General features: G+C 42.2%; 1 protein-coding gene across 1 annotated transcript in view; it reads left to right on the top strand.

Annotated features, from left to right (window-relative positions):
• The window catches only part of Nucb2 (nucleobindin 2), a 35,460-nt gene extending 20,343 nt beyond the window's left edge, over nt 1-15,117 (top strand). Inside the window, exons 5-14 of the mRNA XM_028778219.1 lie at nt 1,000-1,126; nt 1,338-1,441; nt 2,570-2,755; nt 2,932-3,022; nt 3,723-3,781; nt 3,880-3,972; nt 8,097-8,186; nt 10,968-11,138; nt 14,471-14,552; nt 14,971-15,117. Of these exons, the coding sequence (XP_028634052.1) occupies nt 1,000-1,126; nt 1,338-1,441; nt 2,570-2,755; nt 2,932-3,022; nt 3,723-3,781; nt 3,880-3,972; nt 8,097-8,186; nt 10,968-11,138; nt 14,471-14,552; nt 14,971-14,978 (1,011 nt within the window). The 3' untranslated portion in view covers nt 14,979-15,117. The remainder of the gene's footprint in view (nt 1-999; nt 1,127-1,337; nt 1,442-2,569; nt 2,756-2,931; nt 3,023-3,722; nt 3,782-3,879; nt 3,973-8,096; nt 8,187-10,967; nt 11,139-14,470; nt 14,553-14,970) is intronic.
• The last annotated feature ends 320 nt before the right edge of the window (nt 15,118-15,437 follow it).

The raw sequence follows: 15,437 nt of genomic DNA, 5'->3' as shown, positions 1-15,437 counted from the left end.
CTGTAAGTAATGCTACTGTGAACAACAGTGTTGAAGTTATTGTGTTAACATGCTTCAGACTCTTAAGTTACAGTCCTGGGGATGGAATTTCTGGGTTATGTGCTTACTCTATTTTTGGCTTTTAAAAGAATTGCTTTGAAGAAATAGTTTTTTTTCTGTCTTTTGAGGCAGGGGCTCAGGTATTCCAGGCTGGTCTCAAGCTCACTGAGTAGCCAAAGCCTTTGAATTTCTGATCCTTCCGCCTGAGATTACAGGTGTGGTCTGCCACACCTGGACTTATAAAATGCAGTGGTAAGCTTCTTGCATGATAGACAGACACTCTAATAATGAGCCAAGTTCCCCCAACCTTTTTTTGAGCCAGGGTTTCATGTAGACTAGGCTGATATGAAGGTAGCTTTGAACTTCTTAGTTCGTGCCTCTACCTCTCAGGTGCTGGGATTATAGTCATCGTGCCCAGTGAAATAAAAGGAATACTTATATAATGTAAAATGTATCCAGCTCAGTCAAACTGATACCAATTTAAGATAATGCTATTTAAAAATATGTCTTTTTGTTTGTTTGTTTGTTTGTTTGTTTGTTTGTTTTTTCGAGACAGGGTTTCTCTGTGTAGCCCTGGCTGTCCTGGAACTCTGTAGACCAGGCTGGCCTCGAACTCAGAAGTCCACCTGCCTCTGCCTCCCAAGTGCTGGGATTAAAGGGGTGCGCCACCACTGCCTGGCTTAAAAATATGTCTTAATTTTTACTGTGTAAGTGTTTTGCTTATGTGTGTCTGTGCATGTGCATGCATGTCCGTAGACAGATAGTTAGATAGGGTGTTGGATCCTCTGGATCTGGGGTTATAGACATTTGTGAGCCACCATGTGCGTACCAAGGTCTCCTGGAAGAGCAGCCTGTGGTCTTTATTGCTGAGCTGTCTCTCTAGTTCCTATAATTCTATTTTTACTCCATTATATCAGATATAAAATAAAATGTAAACTAATTTATTGATTTTGTTGACAGAGCGGGAGGCTGAGTCAAGAGCTGGACTTAGTAAGTCACAAGGTGAGGACGAGATTGGATGAACTGAAGAGGCAAGAAGTAGGAAGACTGAGAATGCTTATTAAAGCTAAGCTGGATTCCCTTCAAGGTGGGTGCTGGACAGCGGGAGCATGCTTTCAGTGTTGGGTTTTGGAGGTTCTTATGTTAAGTGCCAGCATGCTTTATATTTGTGGTATGTATGTGTCCATGTGTTTGCATGAGTAGTGTGTGCACACTCATGTGCATGTGCGTGTACAGCCAGAGGTCAATGTTAGGTGTCCTCTAAGGCTGATATTTGCTATTTTCTCACACTGTGGCAGATACTGGCATGAATCACCACCTTCTTCTGAAACAGTTCGAACACCTGAACCACCAGAATCCTGACACATTTGAATCCAGAGATTTGGATATGCTAATCAAAGCAGTAAGGATACACCCCCAAGAGGGGGTCTTTTTCTGTTCTTTTAAGGATCTGTGATTTGACAGATAATCTCAGTGAAGTGGGGACCTAACTTTCATATGCTCTGGAGAGCCTCTAGAGGTTGCTTTAAGCTTTGTCACTAGAAATATCAGGACTAACATGGGCACACATCACTCATCCGCGCCTCCAAATCCAAAATGCTGCTAAAACTGAACCAGGCTTGAACTAGCTAGTCTTCACGGTATCTGTAGGTTTTTTTAGCCTCTGTAAGGAAGTCCTGCCTATGAAGGTTCTATGGGAGACTAAGTTTCCTTTGTCAGCTCACAGTGTTTCCTGGTATTTCTTGGCACGATGCGGTGTCACTGAAGTCTCTCTCTCCATCTTCATTTGCCCTTCCTCCCTGTGCCCTAAATTTGAAAAATCCCTAATATTTATAAATTATTAAATTTTATTACTATTATATTTATTTTATGTATGCTACATTTATATATGTAATATTTATTACTATTGTAGATTGTCATTTTATTGTGTGATTATGTGTTGTATTTGTGTGTGGTGCTAGGAGTGTAACTCAGGATTTCATGCATGTCAGGGATTCACGCCTGCTGGGAATACTGTATGAGCTACCACATCTGGTTGGCGCAGGCAGTTTTATAGTTTGTGGACCTATTATATTAGTTATGAGAGAAGTTGACAGGCTTGATGTTTGAGTTGGGCAGTTATGAAATTCAGTGAAATAGTTGTCGACGACCACTTTTGTTTCATATCATGTCCACGTTTGACCCAGTTTCTTCTTTTTGAAATCAGTTCATATTTTGCTTGCTTTGAATGTTTGTTGGTTTTACTCTCCTAACATCTGTTAGAGAGCTCAGGGTATTTTTTTAAAAGCTATTTTATTGTTCTCGGGAGATAGCTCTGGGCTCAGTTGAGAGACCTTGCCTCAATGAAAAAGGTAGGGATCCATCAAGGAAGACCCCCAACCTTCATACTCACCTGCACACAGATGCCCACACACATGTGAACACACTCGTACACCACATACACACCACACATAGGTGTGTGAAAGAAAGAAAAAAGAATGTCACTTAACACTTCTCTCTCGCACGCTGATGTATATGTGTTGTGCTCTAGGCCACTGCGGATCTGGAGCAATATGACCGGACGCGACATGAAGAGTTTAAGAAGTACGAGATGATGAAGGAACACGAGCGCAGGGAATATTTAAAATCGCTGAGTGAGGAAAAGAGAAAAGAAGAAGAGTCTAAGTTTGAAGAGATGAAGAGGAAGCATGAAGACCACCCCAAAGTTAATCATCCCGTAAGGACTGTGATTCATAGAAATCATGTCTAGATATTTTTGTAGCAGAATTTTGTCCTAAGTTTAGCACATAAATCTTGAGTCTTAATTCTGAAAAGTTCCTCAGATGTATTTTTTTGAGTCTCTATACATAGATTATGTTTTGTTTTGAGCACTTTCTTAAAATTGGTTCACAGGGAAGCAAAGATCAACTAAAAGAGGTTTGGGAAGAGACTGATGGATTGGACCCTAATGACTTTGACCCCAAGACATTTTTCAAATTACATGGTAACAGATTTGATACAAATATTGATATTTATACCTGCTGTTTGAAAAGTCTGTATTTGATTTACTCGTAACTTATTACTGTGATGGCTTGCTGTTGAGTTCTACCAATAGTCACATTTTCAGTTTTCCCGTCAAGTGAGATTATTAAGTTTTTTTAGCTGACTTCAGAAGGTATCTTCGATCATAATTGTGTCTGTTTCCCCACATTTGCTATTGAGTCATTGTTTGTTTTACTCCAAAGCTGTCCGCAAACTGTGGCTGGTTAGGTAATACCTAACAAACTTTTCATGACAGAACTAAAATTTACTAAGCAGATATGGTGTGATCCCAGTTCTTGGGAAGCTGAGGCAGGAGGATTACTGTATAGGCTATCCTGGACTACATAGTGAGTACCAGGCCAGTTAGGGATACCTAGCGAGACCATACTTAAATTTTATTTTAGCTACTTTTATTCTTATAGATACTGCTCTGTCTCTTTGGAAAGAAACAGATGATATGTACTCTTCTAAAACATGACTATGAATGTAAATATAGAGTTGTCCCTGGGTTGACCTGAGGCCGCATGAGAAAGCTGAAGTTCTGCCCTGCAGCCAATTGTCGCTTTACTCAGCACTACTGCAAACCGCTGTAATTGTATTTTAAGTATTTACTCTCTGAAGGATTCAAATCTGCTTCTGCATTTGTAACTATTGAACTTTAGATGTTAACAACGATGGATTCCTGGATGAACAAGAATTGGAAGCACTATTCACAAAAGAGGTAAATGGTCGTTACATCCTCAGTCAGTCGGGTCTGCCTTGTTCTCCTCGGTCACCCCCTCTCCTTTAATGTTAGTTTTTCACATTTTCTTTTTTTAGTTGGAAAAAGTGTATAACCCGCAAAATGCAGAGGATGATATGATAGAGATGGAAGAGGAGAGGCTCAGGATGAGAGAACACGTTATGAATGAGGTATGCTGTAAGGTTAGGGCGCATGCCAGTCTTTTCATTAATCACGTTCTTGCAGTAATTCTTATCATAAGATGGAGGAATAAACATGCAGTTGATATTTCGCTAGATTTATTTATTTTATGTGCATGAGTGTTTGCTTGTATGTACATATATGCACTTGTGCCTGCCTGGTACCTGAGAAAGTCAGAAGATGACTCCTTACCTCCGGGGATTGGAATTAAAGACAGTTGTGAGAGCCTTGTGGGTGCTGGGAACTGATCCTGTGTCCTCTGTAAGAGCAGCAAGTGCCTTTAACCACTGAGCGTCTCTCCAACCCCCTTAATAAGTGTTTAATTGGATTTTGTATTTGTGACTAGAATATTGTACTAGGTTTTTTTAACAAAATAATTTGTAACCACTTTAAATATTTTATAAGATGCTGCTGCTATGTATATCAGCAATAAACATTTGGGGCAGTGAAAAACAATGATGTATAGTTAACATTTTTTAAAGCATACATATGCTTTTTTTTAATGGGTTAAAAAACCCTTATCAGAAACCCAAAATGCTCCAAAATTCAACACTTTTTGATCACCGATAAACATGCAAGATGTGGGAAAGCCTATACCATGAATTTACATCATTCATGCACCAAATTATTTACTGTATAACATTGCCTTCAAGCTGTATGTATAAGTTGTATATATGAACCATAAATCAATTTTATTTGGGGGTCTGTCTTAGTTAAGGTTTCCATTGCTGTGGAGAGACACCATGATCAAGACAACTCTTATAGGCCGGGCGGTGGTGGCGCACGCCTTTAATCCCAGCACTTGGGAGGCAGAGGCAGGCGAATTTCTGAGTTCGAGGCCAGCCTGGTCTACAGAGTGAGCTCCAGGACAGCCCGGGCTATACAGAGAAACCCTGTCTCGAAAAACCAAAAAAAAAAAAAGAAAAAAAAAAAAAAAAAAAAAAAAGACAACTCTTATAAAGGAAAACATTTACTTGGGGCTGCCTTACAGTTCAGAGATTTAGTCCACTATCACCACAGTGCTAGAGAAACTGAAAGTTCTACATCTGGACCTGCAGACAATGGGAAGTGAGTGACACATTGGCCAGGCTTGACCATTCAAGACCTCAAAGCCCACTCCCTAGTGATGTGCTTCCTCCTACAAAGCCACACATAGCCAACAAGGCTAATAGTTCCACTTCCTATTTAATTGGTCCCACCCCAAGATACCTCATTATGTATGTGCAAATATCTCCAATTTTTTGGGGGAGGGGAAAGGCGGGATTTGAGACAGGGTTTCTTTATGTAGCTCTGGTGTCCCAGAATTCTCTTTGTAGACCAGGCTGGTCTCAAACTCACAGAGATCTTTCTGCAGGTGCCTCCCATGTGCTGGGATTAAATCCAAAATTAATTTATTAAAAAACTCTAAAATTTAAAACCACTTCTGGTCCCACACATTTTGGATAATGGCTACTCAGCCTATACTAAGAAGTCTCCCAAGTTCTGTTACTCTAATAATTATGGCAACAAATATTTACATCTTGTTTGCTTTCCATTAAGTTTCAAGGGTACATGAAAGAAGGGCTGGCTCAGCTAAGCTTGGGCTTAGTGCGGTTTGGCTCTTTGGGGTCCTATATTCCAAGGCTTCAGGAGTGTTCTCTCACTGGAAGACGTAAGGAACATAAGCAGCTCAAAGCCCGTTCATGGAGTGTAAGACCAATGCCCAGCCATGCCAAGCCCCATGTCTGCTCACTTCCCACTGCCTGAAGTGTTTCCACAGTCAGTGAAGAGGATGGCACCTCTCACAGGCTGTCTCAGCAGCACGTGCTAAGCTGCAGGCAGGGGTGTAGAACCCTGTTTGTTATAGGATGGAGCAGTAATTGCAGTAACAACATCAACCATCACAGAGACCTAAAATTTGAATTTCTGTCTTTTAGAGCAACTGATTTTTTAAAAACTTTACTTGTGAGTTTTTCTTTCTCCCATGACCTGGGATTCTAGAAACCATGCCCTGTTAAGTACTGTTGTTAAGTGACTGGCAGGTGTGAGCAGGACAGGTGCCTCAGCACAGTGATTGTTCTAGTGTGTGACCCTGCTGTGCACCCCCACCCGCCTGCCTTCCCCGATACAGGAGCAGAGATACAGGGTGAAGACTAATACAGAAGCATGCTTACTGGCTCACTAAATCCAGGTTGTGAACCCAGATGACTAAGAGGCCCTCTGCCTGGCCATGCTAATCCCTGGTCCATAACTTCCCCATTCTTATTCTTTGTTCTTCAAACCTCAAGATGCACCTCATCCTCTCCCTGTCCTTTCTGTGTCCTAAAAGGGGCAACCAAGAGAGTTACCCATCTTTCCTTGCATCTGCTATGTGGGTATTCATGGCTGCTGCTCCTGTTGAAAGCCCTTTCCTTCATACAGGAAAAGTACTGGTCCTTCTCTTCAAATAGCCCCCCCCCCCCCCCTTGACTCCCTTTGGCTCTTGGGTCGTTTCATCCCTGTACTGGATCATTCCGTCCACTAGAGGGCAGACGTGATCTTTTATTTTCTCCATAACCGGTGCTGATTGTGCTGTAGCCTCCTCTGTCTGGGCACTGCTGTGCTGGTCAGTGCAGTGTGGCCTCATAGCACTTGGCTCTGGTACAGAACCCTGGTACAGTTCACCCCATCTTCTTCAAGTCCCTGGAATCCTCTGTATGAATGTGGCAGTGGCTGGGCCTGTCCTTGGCTGTAGTCACCTTCCTGCTCTCATTCATTCCTTGGGTGACCGTGACACCCTGCATCAGCGTGTGTGCTCTGTAGACTGGAAGTAGAAGTACAGGAAGTGGCAAACCACAAAGAGGGTTCTGGGAATTGAACCTCAATCTTTTTCAAGTACAGTAAATGCTCTTTAGTGCTGAGCCTTATCTCCATCCCCACGGTAGCTGCTGTTTGACTTCAATGGTTTCCACAGGAATTGCTCTTTCAGTGTTGAACTGGGGTCCCTGTAGAGTGGAGGTTAGCCTGGACTTCCAAACAGGACCCTGTCTTATAGCCCCAGTGTGAAATGAATTTGTTTGGTCATTAAAGTTCACCATTGTAACTGAGTTTGCCGAGAACTGTACACTGTGCATTGAAAAGGACTTAGAGAGGTCATTTACTTCTGCTTAGATGTATTTGTAGTGTGGTTTAGATATATTTCTTAAAAGAAAAGTTGAACCAGGCAGGTGTGGTAGTACATGCTACCTTTATCACTGCTCTGTTACTTTAAAGAGACACCACACACACACACACACACACACACACACACACACGAATGAATGATCATGGCAGAGAGCATAATGGCACATGTGGCAGACATGGTGTGGGAGAAGTAATTGAAAGTTACATCATGATCTGCAGGCAAACAGAGTGAGACACTGGGCCTGGCTTGGGCTTTTGAAACTTCAAAGCCCACTCCCAGTGACACACTTCTTCCAATAAGGCCATACTACTCCAACATAGCCACACCTCCTAATCCTTCTCAGATACTGCCACTGATGCTATTCCTGATGAAAGAGCTTTCAAATATATGAGCCTATGGGAACCATTCTTCTTCAGACCACCACACATGCTTCTAATCTCAGCACTTGATAGGCAGAGGCAGAAGAACCACCAGAAGGTCAGGCCACACTGGTCTTCACAACCAGATTAGGAGGCGCCATCTTGGAAGCATATCCCCATGCCTGAGAAAAGCAGTAGGCTGAGCGTTTTAACCTTACCTGCCTTATTCTCGGCCTGCTTTATTTATTGCAGCTGTTCCTGAGTGGTGGATTTTTCTTGTCTAAGCACTTGGGTCTAGCTGGATGTTTATTGTGGTGAAGGCATTGGCCATACCAACCTAACCAGCTAGATTACTGACTCGGTGTGGTGGTCCTGAGCATATCAGGTAGATGGACAGCTTGCATTTTCAACTCTTAGTTCTGATACGAGAGGAAGATGTGTGTTTCTCTATTCCATGTAAATGGAGTACTTTTCTTCACTTTCCTTCCCGTTTCTGTATACATTAACCTGTTCCTAATAGCTGAATGTTTACCAAGTGGCATTCCTAAGAAGATTTGTACCTTAAAAATATGGAAGATTTACTTATGTTGCCTTTGTATTTCCCTTTAATCAGATTGATAACAACAAAGACCGATTGGTGACTCTGGAGGAATTCCTGAGAGCTACAGAGAAGAAAGAATTCCTGGAGCCCGATAGCTGGGAGGTAACAAGGCTGACTTTATAGGAACACAAGATTTCTGTCCACTGCGTCCCGCTTTAACTGTCATTCCTCATTATGTTTGTCTGTGTAACTTTACGGTATTCATGTTTGACATAAAATGTCACTATGAAATAATAGTTCCTTGTCTCCTTGGAAAATGTTCTAGCAATTTATCTTTTTTATAATCGTAAAATTAGAAAAAAATTTTTTTTTTTTGGTTTTTTCGAGACAGGGTTTCTCTGTGTAGCCTTGGCTGTCCTGGAACTCATTCTGTAGACCAGGCTGGACTTGAACTCAGAAATTCACCTGCCTATGTCTCCCAAGTGCTGGGATTAAAGGCATGTACCACCACTGCCCGGCAGAAATCTTTTTTTTAAAAAAAAGGATTTAAAAAATTTTTATTTTATGTGTAAGTACCTGTATGTATACATGTATACCCCGTGCATGCTTAGTGCCTGAGGAGGTGGAAAACGGGTATCCAGGTTCCTGGAATTGGAGTTATAGACTATTTGTGAGCCACCATGTGAGTGCTAGGGACCAAACCTGGGTCCTTCGCAAGAGTGGCCAGTGTTCCTAACTGCCAGGTCATCTCTCTAGCCCTCAAACTAGAAACCTTTCTTTTAAAAAGTATACATTTGCTAAATATAAAATCACTGCTGAAAATTTAAAACATAGGTGCATTTTAAGACTAAATTAAAGGACTTACTGAGCTGTTTTTTACTGTAGAGAGAATCTCTTGTGTACTGTGTGGAAACATCACCTGTCAATAAAAAGCTGGTGGCCTATTAGCACAAGGAAGGAAGGAATAGGTAGGAATTCTTATAGGGAAAGAGGACTCAGGGATACAGTTAGATACAGGAAGAGACTCACCCAGAACTCTGAGGAGACAGACACATAAAATTGAGAAGAGGTAACCAGCCATATGGCATTCATAGAATAAAGTAAATAGAGTAATTAAGTTATGAGCTAGTTGGGGAACAAGATCAAGCTTATCTAGGCATTTCTTCATAAATAATTTAATCTAGGGGTTGTTATTTCAGGAACTGGGGTGTAATTAGGAAAGTCAGGCGTTACACTGTACAGATACAGTTTTGTAGGAAAGTCAGCCTTTACACTGTACAGATACATTTTTTGTTCCTGTTGTTTGAGGCAGTGTCTCCTGTAACCAAGGATGGCCTTAACTGGTCTCCCTGCCTCTCCTCCCATGTGCTGTGATTACAGGAATGCACCGTCATGTTTTTGTTTTCTAAGACTGTGTCTCAACCTCATCCTCGAAATAGCTTTCCTGCCTCAGTCTCCTGAGTGCTGGGATTACAGGCATAAGCCACTGGACCTGTCATCCAACATTTTATTGCTATTATAAAAGAAGCTGGGGCCTGGGAGGATGGCTCAGGGGGTCAGAATGCTTGCTGTGTGAGAACTGAGTTCAAATCTGCAGAATCCATGTGAAAAGTCAGGCGTGGTCACACACCTGTAACCGTGCAGCTGGGGGAGGGACAGAGGAGGAGGACTGTTGGGACTTGCTGTCTGCCAGACTAGCTCCCAGTTCAGTCAAAGACCCTGTCTGAAGAGTAGGACACCCATGTCTATTCTGGCCTAGGCATTGCTCCACGCCTCTACTCTCCATCTATAGAAGAAGCTTAAATGGTGATGTAAATGTGTCAGCCCAGGTACTCTCCAGAGACTGAGGTAGAAACATTGCTCTAAGTTCAAGGCTAGCCTGAGCTACAGAGTGAGTTCAGGGCCAGCCTGGGTAAATTTGTAAAACCTTGCTAAAGTAGAAAGTAAAAAGAGGGTGGTGGTGGGAAATAGGGAAGTGGGGAGTGTAGCTCGGTGGTAGAACACCCCATGGTCATGTGCAAGGTCCTACTATGTTCAGTCTCCAGTAACACAAATAAATATAAAGAAGTACGTAGCCCAGGTGCGGTCATGTGTGCCTGTATCTCAGCACCTAGAAGGTGGAGGCAGGAGGGTCAGGGTCAAGGTGTCATCACCAGATATATAGCAAGCTTAAGGCCTTCCTGGACTATGTGAGACTCTGTCTCCAAAAACCAGAAAGGAAACAGTTTTTAAAAGTATGAGCAGGAGCGAAGAGATGGCTCAGTGGTTAAGGACATTTGCTGCTCTTGCGGAGAACCTTGGCTGGGTTTCCTGTACACACAAGGTGACTTACAATTGCCTATACTTCCAGTTCTATAGGGTACAAGACCCTCTTCTGGCCTCTACAGGCACCAGGCATGTACAGAGTACACGTAAATACACTCAGTCACACATACACATACATATAACATAAAATAAATATTTAAAATATAGTACATCAATTAGTTAAAAAGAAGTCACTAATAAACATACTTCTCTCTCCCTTCCTCCTTCCTTCCCTCCCTCCTATCATTTCTTTCTGCTCACCCGCCCTCCCACCAACTCACTTCTGCTCGTTCACTCACTCACTCACTCATTCACTCACTCACTCTCACTCACATGTAGCCTAAGATGTTCTAGAAGCCACATCATTAACCTGGGCATCAATCCTTTTCATTTGTTTGCTTTGCATTTTGAGAGGATTTTATGGCCCAGGCTGGACTGGAACTCAGTCTCGCTTGAGCTGACTTTGAACTGGAGGCCATTATAGGGATGAACCACCATGCCTTGTTAATATATATTTTCTTATTTTGCCAAAAAGTGTGTTATATATATTCCTTTGTACGATGATGATTCTAGAATTTTAAAGCTGAAAGCCGTCATCTCTGTGTTCCTGGCATTGTTATTTCTTCCCTTTTCCTGTAGACACTGGATCAGCAACAGTTATTCACTGAGGAGGAGCTTAAAGAGTATGAAAGCATGATTGCTATGCAAGAGAACGAGCTGAGGAAGAGGGCAGTTGAGCTGCAGAAGCAGAAGGAGGAGCTGCAGCGCCAGCACGACCACCTTGAGGCCCAGAAGCAGGAGTATCAGCAGGTAGACACCGAGGGGTGTGTCTTGCAGGGACTTTCAGGGGCCCCTGAAGTGATACACATCTGGAGTCCAAGGGACTGAGACAGGAGGATTGCTTAAGCCCAGCTACCCCTTTGTGTCACAGAGTAAAACCTGTCTCAAATAAACAAAAACAAACAAACCCAAGTTTAGGGGCTGGAGGTATAACCCAGAGGGAGGGAGTGTTAGCATGTGTGAGACCTGGGCTTGTTCTCCAGTGTGACAAGAAATCCAAACCAGGTGTTAGATGCTTTGCCAAAAACCTATAGGTTTTGTGCCATTTATTTATTTATTTACTTATTTATTTTGATTTTTTGAGACAGGGTTTCTGAGTGATGACAATCATATGCCTTTAATTGCAGAACTCAGGAGGCAGAGACAGGCAAATCTCTGGGAGTTCAAAGTCAGCCTGGTCTACAGAGCTAGTCCCAGGACAGCTAGGGCTATATGGAAAAACCCTGCCTCAAAAAACAAAGAGCAAAAACAAACAAACAAACAAACAACCAAGCAAACAAACAAAAAAACCAAACCCACCAATCCCCCACCTCCTCCACCCCCCAAAACCACCAACACTACCAAAACAAAAAACCCAGAGAGACATGGTTTCTCTGTGTAACTTTGGCTGTTCCAGAACTCACTATGTAGATCAGGTTGGCTTGAACTTGCAGAGGGTTTCTCTGTGTGATCCTAGCTGTCCTGGAACTTGGTTTGTAGACCAGGCTAGCTGGCCACCAGAGATCCATCTGCCTCTGCCTTCAGAGTCCTGGGATTAAAGGCATGTACCACCACCATCTGGTGGTGGTGTTTTTTTGATTATTTGTTTATTTCAAGTTCTCAGGTAGTCAGCGTTGGCCTGGAACTTCTGATCCTCAACAGCAAGCTAACTTTGTGTTTATAGAATGCTTTGCTGAAACATTAAGCTGTCATACTTTAAATTTTAGTGTGTTTTAAAACTAGCTTTGATACAAGTTTTCTGTTTTGGAGTTGTGGAATCATCGAGAATAGTCACACCAACTGAGCAATGCAAACAACTTTTATCTCTGACCAAGAGCAGGAAAAAGGAGGCAAACTCACGAATCAACTTCTCCAGCCTTCGGAGGGTTAGGGTAGGGGGTTCTTTTTTTTGTTTTTGTTTTTTTGTTTTTTTTTTGTTTTTTTTTTTAAAGATTTATTTATTTATTATATATGAATACACTGTAGCTGTCTTCAGACACACCAGAAGAGGGCATCAGATCTCATTACAGATGGTTGTGAGCCACCATGTGGTTGCTGGGATTTGAACTCAGGACCTCTGGAAGCGCAGTCAGTGCTCTTAACCACTGAGCCATCTCTCCAGCCCGGGTAGGGGGTTCTTAACGGGGAGGGGAGGGAGGCAGATGTGTGATGGCGAGGTACTGGGGTTATAGCCTTACCTGGTGAGTTTAGGGCCTAGTAGGGTGGTCTTAGGTCCATTGGTCACTTTGGAACCTGGAACTAGGAGCTAGCTTTGTCCAGTGTTTTTTGAAGGCTTTTGGAAGCACAGGTTCCTTGTCAGATTGAAGGGTGGGGACCTCTTGGCCCATGCTATCTTGGCTTTGTCTCCAAACCTCTGGCCTAACAAAAGGGATATCCATATCCTTTCTGGGCATAAGTATAGATTTTCCAGAAATCTGGGCACCACCTATTTTTGTTCCTGTTCTGGTTCCTTACATGACACTTGCCAACTGTCCTGGCACTGGAAGATGTGTCCTTCAATATGCATATGGCATGATGGTGAACTTAGAGGATGTCTGACATCACTCTGGCAGCCATCTTGAATCCAGCCAGTTTTGTCAGCCCCCCTGAGGAGAACTTCTGACCTACACAGGCCTTGTCATCAAGATAAACAAGATTAGGGTGGGGTGAAAACTCATCTGTGTCCCTTAGGCTGCACTCAGGGTAACAAATTGTATTAGTTATGCTCTCTGTTGCTGTGACGAAGTACCACGCGAATTTAACTTACCGGAAGAAGGGTTTGTTTTGGCTCACAGTTGGGGGTGCAGTCTGTCATGGAAGGAAGGCATGGTGGGTAGTAATGAGGCAGCTGGTTACGCTGTATTCATAGTCAGGAAGCAAAGATGGATGGATGGAGGTGCCTGTCTTGCTGTCTTTTTATGTAGTCCAGGACCCCAGTCTAGGGAACGACAACACCCACACTTCCAATAACTTTTCCCACATCAATAAACTCAATCTGGAAACTTCCTCACAGATGTGCCCTGAGCTTTATCTTCTAGATAACTGTAGGTCTTGTCAAGTTTGCAGTTAGTGTTACCCATCATGCCTGCCTCTGTCTCATTGTGATTTCTGATGGTCAAAGCTTAACTTGTAGCTTTTAAAGCTGCATTTGAACATCGTTAATGGAGCCATTAGAAGACGAAAATCTCTTTAAGTAATCTTAGGGGTTTCCCTATTGCCTGGTCAGAGACCTACCCTACCTATTTATACCCCAAACTCTGCCATGTGTAACTTTTAGGCCATTAGACCTTTCCCAGTGAGTGAGACCAGAGGGTTGATGATGCACAGCCCTAAGAACAGAGCCAAGCAGAGGTGATACCAGCTGGCCAGACTAGATTAAAAACCAGTATTGTTTAGTAGGCCCTCTCAACCATGTTTCGAATTCTGATTACAGTTTGATATGGGGCCAGGTTACCTTTCCTAAAAGCCCATGGGATTCCATGACATTCATGTTAAAAACAAAACAAAACAAAACAAAACAAAACAAAACAAAACAAAACAACTAGGTATGTTAAGCAACTGTCAGTGTTTTGGGACAACATTATTTAATCCTCGAGTAAGGAGAATCATTGCTTAATACCTCATAAAGCAGATCTACACAAGAGACCAAATTGTTTGTTTGTTTTAATTGGCTTTTGAGACAGGGTTTCATGTAGTTAGGGCTGGCCTCAAACTCTGTATAGTGAAGATAACCTTGAACTCTTGACCTTCTGGCCTTTCCTCCCAAGTGCACCACAGAGCCTGGCTATGAGGTTAGATCATTGTCAGAGGGGTAATTGAGTGTGTATGAAAATAATGGGCATACCCTCAGGCTGGAGGAAGAACTGCTAGGGACTCCCACGGAACCATTGACCCACAGTGGACTCTGCCTTCAAGCTCATCTCGGGAGCTACCTTCCGCTCCAAGTCTGTGTGAAGTCAGACAACATTCACCCAACATTCATGTCCAGGGTATGTTAGGAGAGTGTTCTAGGAAAAAAGACTCAGGTTGTTAAGCTTAGCCAAAGATCATTATATGACCCAAACTATCAAGCAGTATTTTTATATTTTGTCTCCACTTACCAGGCCGTACAACAGCTGGAACAGAAGAAATTACAACAAGGCATTGCTCCATCAGGGCCAGCAGGAGAGCTGAAGTTTGAGCCACGTATGTAATTTTGTTCCTTTGTTTGTTTAGGGAAATAAACTTTTATAAATTGATATCCATTTTCATTTTGAATATAGTCTATCTTCAGATGATTAGAATTTATCCTGTATTCTATATATTTGAAGGAGTAGAGAAATTTACATTAAAAAAAATTGAGACGTTCTCCAAAAATTTCAAGGGTGAACATTTTTCAAATGCCACATAATTGCCTTCATTATGGTGCAGTGATTTATTTGAAAAAATATTTGTAATTTTTTATGATCATTTATATTGATCTTATTAGGGAACATGTTTATAATTTATAATCTATGATGAGCTAATCACATTTTTAAAAAGTAAAATAATGTATCTGTAAGTAAGAGAACATTCAGAATAAAGGAAGATATGTTTAAAACGCAAGCATGCTTCTTTTGAACAGACACATAAAGTCCTGATGTCTGCCAGAACTTGGAAGAAAACCGTTGACTCAACATCTGTTTCATCTTTCAACATTCCTTCTTTTCTCTCCACTCAATAAATACTTTAAAGCACAATTGGAATAAAGGAAGAGACTTTTAAGTAAGAACACAAGTTTTTATTTTTTTGACATGGATATTTAAGGATTGAAATCTCCCAGAACAGGACAAAACCAAACCTAGCCACTCCTCCCGCTGTTCTTTGTTTCCATCAACGTCCAAGGGCCACATCCCATAATTTCACAACACCATCATTGGCTAGGTCAAAGAGCTCTGCCAGTAGCTTGAGGATAACCTGCTGTCACTCTGAGGATGGCTTCCTTTCATGGGTGCTTATCTTCTTCTCTTAGCAAACCTGTCTTTGATATTCATGGTTATTCTGAAAAAGCCATTTTGCCCCCAGTGTTTCTGGTGACTTCGGACTATTTTT

The sequence above is a fragment of the Grammomys surdaster genome, unplaced genomic scaffold (genome assembly GCF_004785775.1).
Source record: "Grammomys surdaster isolate TR1022 unplaced genomic scaffold, NIH_TR_1.0 330, whole genome shotgun sequence".
NCBI classification, from domain to species: Eukaryota; Metazoa; Chordata; class Mammalia; order Rodentia; family Muridae; genus Grammomys; species Grammomys surdaster.
Note: the sequence above shows the minus strand (reverse complement) of the source record. Positions and strands in the feature narration are given on the sequence as shown.